Below are 12,783 nucleotides of genomic sequence, written 5' to 3' on the forward strand. Positions count from 1 at the left end.
AGAATAGTTGGTAGATGAGCGAGCCGCTGTTACTTTAGTAACGCAAGCCCTTTTGCGAACAAAGTGCTGAAGTGCGGGATGTACAAGCTTAAGGAGGGGCTGACCCTTGAGAATATGAGGTCAATGCCCTTGAGTGGGGGGAGATAGATAGAAATATCGCGACTACTCAGTCTGTGGCTGTCAAGCCTGCGAAGTAGAAGAGGCTTTGGTAGGTATGTTTGCTTGTGGCGTCGGGCCCCGTTTTCCAGGATAGTGAGCAATAATAACGTGCCTATGAGTCCAATGCCACTGGAGTCGCCGGCGGTCGCTACCTAGAGAGGCCCTCTGCAGGAGGAAAAAGATCCATGGAGTCGCGTCATGTTGGCCGCATGGAAAAGACATGGAACGTTCGGGGCGAGAAGCAGGGCAAAATCAACGAAACGACTTCACGCAGTAGTCGGTACGTGCAAAAGCTGCTGCGCCATCCTGCAGGACGTTTAACGCTTCTGCAAGTTGCAAGTACTCGAGACCTATAAGGTGCAGGCAGGTCGCTCAGAGAGAAATCATTCGTGGAGCGGTGAGCTTTCCTCGCCCATAGGAACTCTGTTGGTAAGGAGGGAAGGAGGGGCATCGGAGTGGGAAGATCCATACAATAGACGCCGGGGCTTCATTCGCGGGCTAAGTCAGCACAGGAGGGAAAAGTGGGGTGAGAAACGGCCTGGATGGGTGGATCGGTTTTGGGCGCGATGGCGCTTGTCGCAAAGAGTCTATTTTGGTGATCTTCTCTACCTTCGTAAGACTAACATCTCCAAGCCGCGGGCGCTGGGCTGGTCTGCGGCTGTGTGCGCTTCTTTCACGATCATGTGCTTGTCATTGGACCTCTTTTGAGGCCCCGTTGGCCTGTCGCATCGCTCAAGCCCGAGAACAACCGTCAGCTTTCAGCGGTACTTGGTACTTTGCTCACGTCAAGTCCCCGCAACGGCGTACCATTTGTTGTAACACAGGCACCGTCGCGGTCGCTATCCGGGTCGCCTCGCTCAATCAAAGTCAGCACTGTCTTTCCCGGCGGACACCAGCAAGGTTGAACTATAGTATATTATTGTGGCGGCCAGAGCCGTAAATGGCCCAACAATGACCCCTGGTTACCACGATCCTTTTATCCTTCAGGATCTGGTTGTAATGGCCATGGGCTTCAGTAATCCATGCAGCAGTCTAGAGCTGTAGACAGGTCTCATTGGTCGAATAGGGGATTTTCTCGTCCAATGAATCTTTTGATTTTTCATGGCGGCTCGCGAAATTCCTTTGAACCTCCTTAAAACTTTGATAACCCACAGACCCTGATGGTGTCTCCCTACCCGTAGACTACCGGTAGGGCTCCATAAAGGGAGTTGGGGTTTGAAGGAGAATACAGTTCGTACGCCAACTCTTAGTGCGTGATAGCTGCTATCTACTCGTACGGAGTACACATGTAGTAATAGTTAACGATAATAATAGCAGCCGGAAAAGGAAAGTCGCACGTTGCGAAAGTCGTTCAGAGTTTTGGCAGGGATCCCCGCAGCCGGCAATAGATGCCTACTTGCAATTGCGACGTTTGATTTGATGCCCAACCCTTTCGGGAAACACTGAACTCGTCTCGATGCCTACCAAACGGACCGATCCTTAGAGTGTTGTCTAAAATAAAGGGTTATCTACGGTATGTCTTTGTTGAGGCACTTGAGCTTAAGATAGACCAAGCTCCGAGCTGTCTGTCGCATGATGGTATGGAAGCCTGACGGCTGACCTCGCCTCGCCTCGCTCCTCGCTCCCAGGCCAGGCAGGTTCTACTGTAGGAGATCGTAGATCACGTTCCCGGCGAAGCTGAAGCGCGCATGATTAGCGCATCAAGGCGACTGTGCGCTGGCGGCGTCTATCGTTGTGGCGAAGTCTCTACATATGCACCCGCTACAGTTGAAGACTTTGATATTACTCATGCGATTGACGTGGCAGGCAAGATTTTGAAGCATTCGATCGTTAGCTCGCGAGACTTTCGAGATGCCAGCCCAAAATAACCATTTGTGACAGATCGACGAGGCGTAAAGGGTCCAGAGGGTCTAGCAGGGCAGAGTCGCTGTCACAGGGGCGCTTACGACCGCTCATTGGCAGACGGTGGTGAAGGGGCGTTTTGGTCTTGGAACGAGACATGATAACGTGACGACGAAGTGGTGTGCAGAACCCACTCTTCCAACAAAAGTCTAAGGGCCTTTCTGAAGTTCTATGGCTCGGCGACGTGAAGGGAACCTCTATTTGGAACTCTTTTCGTCTTGTTCCCAACTCATGCTGTAAGAGGGCACAGTCCTCCTTTTCTGTGTATTGTTTCTAGGGTCAGCACTCAATCGCTTCAACCTATCAATTCAGCATATTATATCTCCAAACTCTCATTCATCATTGAGCCTCCACCAAGGCCACCCAAGAAAAGCCCTTAAACCAAGTAATACGGCCGTGAGGCAGAACGTTAGTTGTTTTAGACCGAGGGACGGACAGGCCCCGCTCCCGGAAGCCTATTGCAACATCAAAGTCCTGTTCTTGACACTCATTGGTCCTTACCCGTTTCGCGTAGAGACTATTCGACTTAGGCAAAGTGAAAATTCGAAGGAAAATCGGATTTCTTATCCGCGGCAAGCTGGACCCTGAATGAAAGAGTGGACGACAGTTCAAAATCCCTCCTTCAAAAAAGCCACAGCAAGCCGTAATCCACCAAACTTGCCGCACCAAGTGTTTGTGTATCTGAATCTCCTCCATTTGGAATATTGCAAGCAGCCAAAAATAGCAACGTGGGAAATGAAGGTGAATCGCGGTGCAAACACGCCATGACGGGAACGGATCCCCAGGTCTGAAAAACGCCATAACCCCAATTGATCATTGCCAAGTAACTTTTCATATTCTCTATTATACAGCCAAGCCAGAGTCCTCCCGTAAACGGTAATGGGAAATCGTCTCGCCCATCCGTAAAATATTCGATTTGATCTAAGCAGCCGATTCGAACCTCTTCGCTCGTGCTTCCGCCTTTGCTTTCTCACTCGGATCATCGACAACTCGGGTTGAAGGCTTTTTAGCGGCTGCCGCGGGCTTCGGTCCTGGTCCTGGCCCCGTTCGTCGATCCGGTGTCTGTCTCTTTGCATTCCGACCACCTTGACTCTGCTTGTCCTCTCTTCCCCTCTTTTGTCTGCGTTCCGGCAAAGCAGAATCTAGACCCTGAACAACTGACTCTTTAGTCTCAACGCCGAATTTCTTTGCCCGTTCTGCTAACTTCGTCGCTTCGTCATCCTCTGATATGCCGAATCGTTTGGCCCGTGCCGCGCGTCTTGCTGCCTCCTTTTCTGCATCGGTTTGTTGAATACCAATGCTAAAATCCTCCTTTGGCTCCTCTGGAATCGGAGCAGCGTCTGTAGATGTTGCGCCTGATGCTGCGATAACGCCATCTGCTGCTACTGGCACTGCATCTCCGCCGATGACCTTTAAATCGGTAGTCGCAGAGGGATCGGTATCGACTTTTTGATTGGGAACCGCAGTCGGATTTGCGACTTGTCCTTGACCTCCAGCAGCAATGGCGGCAGCAGCTGGTGCTGTTGTAGCCTTGTCATCTTCATCCCAGTCGATTTCATCCTCACCAGCTGCTGAAAGATGGATTTGTCAGTATGAGCGCATAAAGGGCAGGACGTCGCAAGAGGGAGAGCCTTACCAGTACCACCTCCATCTTTCTTATCATGCTCTGACAGGCGCGCAATGAGATCCGCCTTGTTACCAGATAGCGTCAAACCACGCTCCTGCAACAGCTTCTTCAAGTCTGGCACCTTGAGTTGGGTGTAGTCGGCCATGTTTGCGACCGATGATTGACTTGACTAGGGGGCAAAAACGGGTGGCGCAAGAAGATCGGAGATGACGGTAGATGGTTTCGTCTTCGGATACGTGTGGGGAGAGGATGCGCACTGTAGGGCAGAATGTCTGGTGTTTGTGGACGTTGCTGGGTGATGTGACGTTGGATTCTTGCAGCGCAACGCGTTGCTAGGAACTTATCTTGCCTTGCCTTGCGCTTGCATGCGGAGATTTAAAGTTAACAGGGGTATAGCTTTTAGCGAGACCCCTTAACTCGGACCCACGCTCCCCCCTCTTGAAGGTTCACTCCTCCTCTTGACAACCACAACACCAAATAATGATATTTGTGCAATCATTTTCTCATCTCTCTTTCATGAGATACGCTTCGTTAGATAATTGGTCTCAATTGACTAAAAGTGGCATTTTCGCAAGCAACTGGGAGAAACAGGATGTTCCATTCCTCAGCCTCATTAGCTATCAGTACCTAGTCACTTTCCTTCTAAGTTGACATTATACATACTATACATAACTCCTACAGTGTTTTACGGCTTTCCCTACAGGACAACTGAAGATTATGGACATTTAGGCTCTTTAATCTGCTTCCCCGTATTATGGCGTGCCGCTTTTGTTGTGTCCACCGGGAGGGAGGCTTCTTCTTTTTGCGGAGACGGCCATAGAACAGGGTAGAAGATAAGGTCTTCAGCAAGGTCAAACATTACTTTGCGCAATTATAGTTTATTGGATATTAATCATTCCAATCACATCCAGAATTGCGTAGTTAAATTTAGAAAGCATATGGCAAGAGGGGGGGTGCTCTCACCATCTCTTAGAAAACGTAAGAAAAAGAACAATGACTGATTTAGTTAATGAAGCCGAAAAAGAGAAGAAAAGAAAAGGTTCAAAGCTTGAAGGGTTATGTTGGTTAGATACTTGTTGGGGTTCTAACTTCAGAAAGGCCCAACATACAGCTCTTAATTGGTGTATTGATTGTATAAAATCAACGGTGAATAAGTGATTGCTATGCTATCTGTGAGGCTGGTTGGGCCCGGATCGAGGATTTGTAGGGTATTAATAGACAGATTGTGTAGGATGTTAGATATCCGCGTCAACTGATTATCATTGAAAGGCGCTAAAAAGGGAAGACTGATAGCGATTATTACCCCTGAAAATAAGCGAAATAAAGACCACGCTAAAATCACGAAATATAAAGACAAAGGGTGCTAGTTCTCTATGCCGAGTCTGGTTCATTAGACTGATGTATGTGTACTATACTATGCCGCTAACTTCTTACCCTTAACCATAGCAAGACTAGGTGCGTTTTGTTATAGGTAGCGAACCTAAGCATATCTCAAAGGCGTCTCCTTTTGCTCTCTGGACTTCCAGGAAGACTTCCAGCACTCGAATGCTCATAACTCCTTTCCAAATCAGACTCATCAAGCTCCATACCCCCAAAGTCTATATTTGCGTGTCCTTCTTCTTCCTCGGACTCAGAAAAATCCATAGCTTCAAGTTCCGTTATCTTCTCACTCTCTTCTTTCTCCTCCACCGCATCAGATCCTCTGTCGTAGATATCACAACCGTGAAGATGGAAATCCAAATCGTAAAATCCATAGCCCGATACCTTAAACGATCCATATCACTCATGCCACCTTGTTTATTGGCAGGAGCAGGAGGCTTAGCATCAGCCCAGCCTTCCTCCCCCAGATTACACCTCTTTTGGCAATATCTAGCAAAGTAACTCTTGAAAGCCTCTGCGCTCGCATATTTCTGAACGACCGCCGTCCTCTTCTCTTTGTCTTGGTCATCCTCATAGTTCATTTTGTCCCATACAACGTTTTGGCAGTATGAGGAAAGCGCCGCAATTTGATGTACTGTAACGTCGTTTTGATCCTCTCTGGCGAAGAGAACAGTCGGGTCTTTTCCACTGTCCCATTTGGGAAATTCAACTCTGCTCCAACATTCGTTCTTGTCCGATGGGTCGGCATTGATCAAGATATGTAAAGCGTGACGGTTGGAGAAAGGATCAAAATAGGGCTTGCTATCCAGCTTCAAGACCCAAGCAGGATCAAATTCGCACTTTTTCGCAAGCAAAGTGAATCCCATGCTCTTTGAGATAGTGGAAGTATCGTCTTGCGCAAAGAGAATTGGGTGGTCCTTCCTGATTTCAACTTGGCGGTATGTGGCCTTGCCCAAGAATTCCTGGTCGCCTGTGCAGCTAACCTTGACGGCTTTGGTCCAATGGTTGCCATCATGGACAACGAAGGGGTTGCTTTTCCCACTATCGAAGATTCTCAGGTCCGTGGAGACATCGTCGAGGGCAGCCCGGAGATCATTGAGTGTAATATCCCGGTACTTGAAAACGCCGTACATATTTCTCTCGGCGAAGCCAAGAACGACCCTAGGACCACTCCAGTCATATGGCATGACGGACATAATTGATTTATCGCGTGTAGCGTAGCCGTCGGTCAGGTGTGCGAGGCATTGGTTTCCTTTGTGTTCAATACTGCCAACAACATAGATTTGGATGTTGTGAGGGTTGTGACTTGGAAAAATGGGCCTACGGATTCGCCGAGTCAGTATAGCGTACTACAAAATATTTGATGCCCATGACTGCATTCTGATTTCTCGTGATTTACGAGATGATAAAACAGCATCATACTGATTGTGCCCAGATAAAGAAACAAAGTGCTCGGAAGAGTTACATACCATCCGCTGCAGCCAGACATATAAGGTTTTACGCCGCGTGAGCAATGCCAAAACTCTTCGATAACATTGCCTACATCATAAATATATTCTGCTTCGACCCAAACCAATCCTGGGAGGTTGGAATTTTCATGAAACAGCAAGGCTAGATAGTGCACATCGCTAGGTCGAGGCTTTTCTTCAACGAATGTGCCTATCTTAGAGCAAAGCAATTTGTGCAACGGGAAGTCTATCTTCTGGCATGCCCGTGAGCAGTAAACTGCACTTCGGCACCGAGTACACTTAGCATTTGCTGGTTCTTTGCAGATAGCGCAGATAGTGGGTGCCATTGTAAGAGGCTCTGGGCGTAGTTATATGCTCGGCGTTGGGTATTGGTCTCGCGGGATCGGTTTTGTGTTTATGAGTTGTTGAAGAATGATGTTGCGGTGGGAGAGATGTCCTAAGTGAATCTAGATCGTTCCATCAGCTTTGAAGAGGGGAGATCTCTGAAATTGAATTTTGTATCGGCCAGATCTTTGACAATAGTAGGGAAGGAGGAAAACAGAATGCAACAAGGAAGTGTTACAAATGCTGCTTACCTTGTTATGTCTGAGATGTCAAATGATCCGAGAAGACGACAGAGTGAGTCCAGGCAAGATCAGTGAGAATTCGCGTTCCAACTTTTCCGCTCGAGAGTTCGTAAAGAAGAGTCATGTAAAGGAAAAAGGAAGACAATGTTACAATTTGCGCAGAAGAGAAGTAATATACCAGATCTTGTACACCACCACGTGACACAGGGTTCTTTCAAGGACATCGCCCTCAAACTCCAATTCACCTGGGACACACGCCGCTCCACACAGGCAAGAGCCTCAGGACCCGCGCTAGCAAGTGGAAGGCCATGATGAGCTTCAATCATTTTTTTGATTTTTAGAGGTCTTGCAAGAGAGGGAGAAACCCTCAAATCAAAGTACAGACAAGGAAGAACCCTTACACATATTCCCCTCTCCACCCAACACCGCTCCTAGCACCCACAACGCCAAAAAGAGCCTAATCCCCTTCTTTCTTACTTTCTCGCCTACTCACTGGAATTTCGCCTTCATACTTGGCTATCAAGGTCAAGGAGGTCGAACGAGCAAAGTAGTCATGTATCAAGTAATGCTTATATACTGCATTTGCTTTGAAATCTGATAGAATGTTGATAGAAAGTAAATCCAAAAAGAATGCGAAGCCTTGACTTTGCAAACATGTCGACAGGCATTGACCACTTAGCTATTGACAGAAACGTGTTTAGCATTTCGCGGGACAAAGGCCAGCTAAGATGCTTACTAGGTCATAACATGTTTCTTACTATCTATATCAGTAATCTCCAAATACATACATATATACATACCTCATACGCCTTTATATGCAACCATCTACGCCCTTAAATCAGCCCTCACTTCGTCCCTCCCATATCCTCCACCGCCCCTTCTTTATCCCATGTCCTCTGCTCTACACTCCTAACAGCCCACAGCACATCCTTCATCCTCTCCTCAACCCTTTCCTTCTCCGCCTCCTGAGCCTCCCACGTTTTCCGAAATGCGTCTAACATGAACGGCGGAAGCGGCGTCTTCTGGCCTTTCCTATAATCATACACCACGTTTTCCTCGACACATCTCGCAGCAGGCCGTTGCCGTAGTTCCGAGACAATCATTACATCGAGGACGAAATGCGAGTCTGTAGGCTTAGGCATGCTATGCAATTTATGGAAGACGGAGATGTGATCAGGGTAAGTCATAGGCTGCTCAACCATCAGAACCAGAACCAAAACCCCACTCTCCGTAGCTACATGGGATAAGAAGAACGAAAAACCTACAAATTTATAATCCGTTTTGATACTCCTCAAAATCATGCCAATCCCCTTGGGCGTACTCAGCTCCGCCCACTCCCTCCTATGCGCTGGATCAAAATGCACCGCATAGTTATTCGCCCAATTGACGCGCGCGCTCTCGGCCCAACGCACATACGTGACGTTGTTGACGTGGCTCATGGAGTCCTGTTCTCCCCAGACGACCTTTTGGCGTAGCAGGCCTGCGCGTTTCTTGTCTACGAGGAAGCCTTCGCTTCCAGCAACGAGGGAGCGCCATTCGGTGGCTAGGATGCGTAGGGCGCCCGCGGCATTGGCTATGCTGGGGGCGTCGAGACCGCCGAACATGATGCATTTCCCTAGGCGGGCTTTCATGTCGCTGAGCCAGCGGGGGTTAGGGGTGGGGGGAAGCTGTTCGTAGGTGGATGGAGCGGGGTTTGAGGAGGAGTTGCGGAGGCATTGGGCGGGTTTTTGGAGGAAGGCATGTCGCGGGGAGGTGCGGAGGGGGATTGGGAGTCGGGGTTTCATTTTGAGGTTTGGGAATGGAAGATGGAGAGAGTTGAGTGACGAAGAGCTGTTGAAGCTTCCCCGCCAAAGAGCCGTAGCCCGTCAAGGATACCACTCGACCGAGACTTCGAATTTTTAAATTGATTGAATAAATAAAGATAGCGTTAATAAGAGAAGATTCCTATCATAGTGCTTCCTTTTTAAATTCGATTTTGTAATATCTATAGGAAGAAAAGAAAAAGTCAACAAACTAAACTCTACGAAGTACATATACGTACCGTACCTAGGTGACAACCTCGGGTCAAAGGCGGCCGCATTTCCGCTCTCAAATACCATCCCATCATCATCAAGCTCCCTCTTTCTCTCCAACACCATTCCAACCCCGAAATCCTCTTCCAATACCTCAATTTCTTAAAATGACCAACCCAACTCTCCGCCGAGAAGTAATTAACATCTACAAACGTCCGTCCTCATGTTCCTCTCTTCCTCCCCACCATCCACCCACTCACTCATCTCACTACATAAAGCACAGCACCTACCTGAGCTAACCAAACCAAAGAACTACTACATCTAGGCCGTTCCTACCCCCTAGGCTACGCATACTTCCAACCGCGGTTACACAAAGCATTTATGGGTAATGCGGGAATGAGCGACGAGGGGGAGATTAGGAGGGGGATTGCGAGGGCGGATTTCGTAAGGAAAGGTACGGATATCTCTGTATAAGCTGGAGAGGTATACGGGGAACAGGCTAATGCGGGTGTTGTGGATGTAGAGATTGAAGCTTTGTGAGTTTTTATTTTCGTATATTCTTGGAGAGGGAGGAGTTTAGGTTGGGTCGTCATGAATGTTTGTATGGCTTTGTGGCGACTGAGAGTAAAAGAGGACATGGGAGTGGAAGGACGGAGGAATTGGAGGGTTTATTATTTTATAGCTAGGAGACGTGCGACGTGGCTAATTTGGGGATACGTAATGGGAAGGGATGGAGTGACAGGATTTACAAGAGTAGAAGTAGAGAGGCTTTGGTTTGGGTTGTTGGGTTAATTTGCTAATGGGGTATATTTACTTATAGGTACTATCTGAAAAGATATCGAACGCTGCGTCAACGATACGACAAAACTTGATCCAGCAAGTCATTTCGCAGATCCTGATCTTGCGGCTGGAACCTACATTTCGCTACAGCAAAGAACAAAGGCTTGATTGTTGCGCGTGATATACCGGATAAAATCTACGCAACCACACCAATCCTTCGAAGACTCGTACTGGTAATGTGATTTGATACAGCATATCAGCTTGTCGTCTTTTTCTTCCGAGCCCACCACGCTCCGACCTCTAGACATTCTCCCCAGGATGTCCCGTTATTCTTCAGCAGGTCGGTCATCATATTCCCGTACCAGCGATCCCACTCGTCCTGGCCTTTACCACTGGATTCGCGGAGAAGTGGCTCTAGTGCTTCTATCATCTGGACCACCGTCTGGAGGGCGGTTCTCCGAAGCGCAGCTTGCCCCACGGTCAACATCCTGCGGTCCGATTCTCTGCTTTTGCCTTTCGAGGAGATGGCGCCGCCGTTTGTACCTTGTGTTACGGCACCGCCAACCCCTTCCCTCTCCCAGCGTACCTCGCCAAGGGGTATTGCTAGGCGGCGGTAATCTATTTCTTCCAGGGTTTCGATTTCTTGAAGGAGTATAGGTCGCATTGTTGTGCAAGGCATCGGGGTCAAACCCCGTGCTTCCAGAGCTTTGGATATCCATAGATTGTAGTCCATCAAATACTGATTCTGCGGTGCCGCTAAAGGTGTCTGTGGCGTCAGCGTATACGTGCCCATTGCATTCGTATACACCTGCTCCTCATCCTCACTATCATCCTCCTCTTCCTTGGTCGATGGTGGTGCGTGTGGTAGCAGCATTCGTAACGAGTGATCCCCATCCCAGATCTCTAATGTCCCTCCCGGTTTCAAGACTCGTAAATATTCGTCCATTAATGCTTGCTGCATGTGTGTCGATAAAATCATACTAAGATCCTTGCTCATGATCAAATTGAACTCGTCGTCGCGAAACGGTAACGGAACCCGCCGTAAATCATGTTGCACAAAACGCCAATTCATGTCATGGTCATCCCTCACCCGTGGTGCTAGAGGCGCGATGTCAACTCCAGTGAAAGAAATCGAATTGTGGCCTCTTTGCGAAAAATACCGATGACACATCACGCTCCAAAAACCAGTGCCACATCCCGCCTCGAGAACACGTTTGGGGGGTTTATTATTGAAAGCAGGTGAGCAGATCGGTCCGTTGAAGATCTGGCATAATAGCATAGTCCGTAAAGTTTGTCTGTGTAATTCCTGAAGGTCGCACGGGAGCGGGTAGGTCACCGTCGTGTCTCGTAGATATCGTCTCCCATTTCGCGTCGTGAACGGTTTCGCCGATAGCGAATGTCCATCACTCGACGTGATCTCCGTAAGGCGCCCGCTCGATCCTGATCCTGTTGCTGTTGTATTTTCCGATATGCTACTCGAGCGACCCTGCATGTATTCTATCCTCCCACTTGCGGCGTCTGCGACAGCATTTTTGGCCGTTTTGGGACCACTGCCTCCTGAGTTGGAAGAGGACTTGCGGACGGCCTGGGCTATGGCCTGGGCTGCTTGTGCCTGGGCGCGGGTCTTTATGGTTTGGTTTGCAGCGTGTTTGTAGTCGGGTAGCGGTGTTGAGAGAAACATACGATCGTGTTCGCCCCCGCCTTTGGAGAATAATGGATCCTTTGATGTTCCAGTGGGACTTGGGAGTGAGGGCTGATCAGTGGTGGAATTGGAAGTCGGCGATAGTTCCTGATAGCCGGTCGAGGGTCTTGACTTTGAATGGGCGCGGCGTGGACGTGGTCTTTTGAAAGTGTGCTTCACGGGTTGGGCCTGAGAGTGGACAGATATATTTGTGTGGGCGGAGGGAGGTGCATTTCTATCGGGGCGCTGGCAAGTGGAGTTGAAGAAGAAACCCGCTTCAGCCATTTCTCACGCTTCTTGATCGGATCTGACCCGATTCGATTTGTCTGGCTCACGGCTCGCTCACCAGGCTGGTTTGGGTTTTGCAGGGGGTGTGGGTGGGCAGTAGCAGTCCGCGCTTGGGTCCGGCTGCAGCCTAAAGTTTGCAGATCTGGAGTAAGGCCCTCCGAGGTGTGTAGAGTATAGAATACTGTACCTATAGACTAAGGTAAACAGGCTGCTGCAAGAATCGCTCACGTTACCAGCTGGAGTAAACCACGCAGAGTAGGTAAGTAAGGTAGTGGTGATACGACGTTGTAAAGGCTGCTCATTACTCTCCGTTTGCTGATGTTGGCCTTCTCGATCCTGACCTGATACTCCGCACAGTACTCGTTACTGGACCAGCAGTACGCTTATTTCCATGGATGGATGGATGCGAGCTGACACGTGAAGTCAACGTCAATGCCAAAGTCAGAGCCAAAGTCTGAGCCAAAGTCAAAGTCAAAGATCGGCCACTTGCCCAAAAGGCGGAGATTTAATATGGAGTATGTCTATATGTATGAGTACGAGGAGTCCTGTACAAGTAGCGCGCGAGAGGAGGGTCGCGCGCAAGAAGACATGGAAGTAAGGTAGGAGAGGCCCAGCCTTATTATTATAGGAAAAAGACGTCGAGTATAATCTTATTCTACCGGTAGCCAGACAGATACGATACCTTACACCACCTGCCTACTTGCCCTGCCCTGCTTACATACGCTGGCAGCCTGACAACCAACAACATATTCCTAGCCCAGGTCTCAGATTAAGCACTTGATTCATGGGATAAAACAATGCCGTTTTCGCACTTCTGCACATCAAGCCTTTGCTCCGCTCGCTCTTTTTCACTTCAGTCATCATCGGGGACGTGGATTCGACATATGGTCAGACCTGCATATGCTAATCGTGTCCTTTG

General features: G+C 48.8%; 4 protein-coding genes across 4 annotated transcripts; 1 reads left to right on the top strand and 3 right to left on the bottom strand.

Moving 5' to 3' along the window:
* Positions 1–2,982: 2,982 nt before the first annotated feature.
* Positions 2,983–3,833, bottom strand: LHYA1_G006007 (Uncharacterized protein; the record flags this gene model as incomplete). Its single annotated transcript, XM_031150948.1, has 2 exons — positions 2,983–3,632; positions 3,698–3,833. The coding sequence occupies 2 exons, from the start codon at positions 3,831–3,833 to the stop codon at positions 2,983–2,985; spliced, it is 786 nt and encodes a 261-aa protein (XP_031005158.1).
* A 4,115-nt stretch (positions 3,834–7,948) lies between these two features.
* On the bottom strand, positions 7,949–8,887 carry LHYA1_G006008 (uncharacterized protein; the record flags this gene model as incomplete). The annotated part of the gene is made up of 1 exon (XM_031150949.1): positions 7,949–8,887. The coding sequence occupies one exon, from the start codon at positions 8,885–8,887 to the stop codon at positions 7,949–7,951; it is 939 nt and encodes a 312-aa protein (XP_031005165.1).
* A 395-nt stretch (positions 8,888–9,282) lies between these two features.
* Positions 9,283–9,589, top strand: lyrm5a (LYR motif-containing protein 5A; the record flags this gene model as incomplete). Its single annotated transcript, XM_031150950.1, has 2 exons — positions 9,283–9,328; positions 9,441–9,589. 2 exons carry the CDS (start codon positions 9,283–9,285, stop codon positions 9,587–9,589), a joined length of 195 nt encoding a protein of 64 aa, XP_031005166.1.
* A 562-nt stretch (positions 9,590–10,151) lies between these two features.
* On the bottom strand, positions 10,152–11,861 carry laeA_2 (Secondary metabolism regulator laeA; the record flags this gene model as incomplete). Its single annotated transcript, XM_031150951.1, has 1 exon — positions 10,152–11,861. The coding sequence occupies one exon, from the start codon at positions 11,859–11,861 to the stop codon at positions 10,152–10,154; it is 1,710 nt and encodes a 569-aa protein (XP_031005145.1).
* Positions 11,862–12,783: the final 922 nt, after the last annotated feature.

This window comes from Lachnellula hyalina, assembly GCF_007821495.1.
Source record: "Lachnellula hyalina strain CBS 185.66 chromosome Unknown contig00071, whole genome shotgun sequence".
NCBI lineage: Eukaryota > Fungi > Ascomycota > Leotiomycetes > Helotiales > Lachnaceae > Lachnellula > Lachnellula hyalina.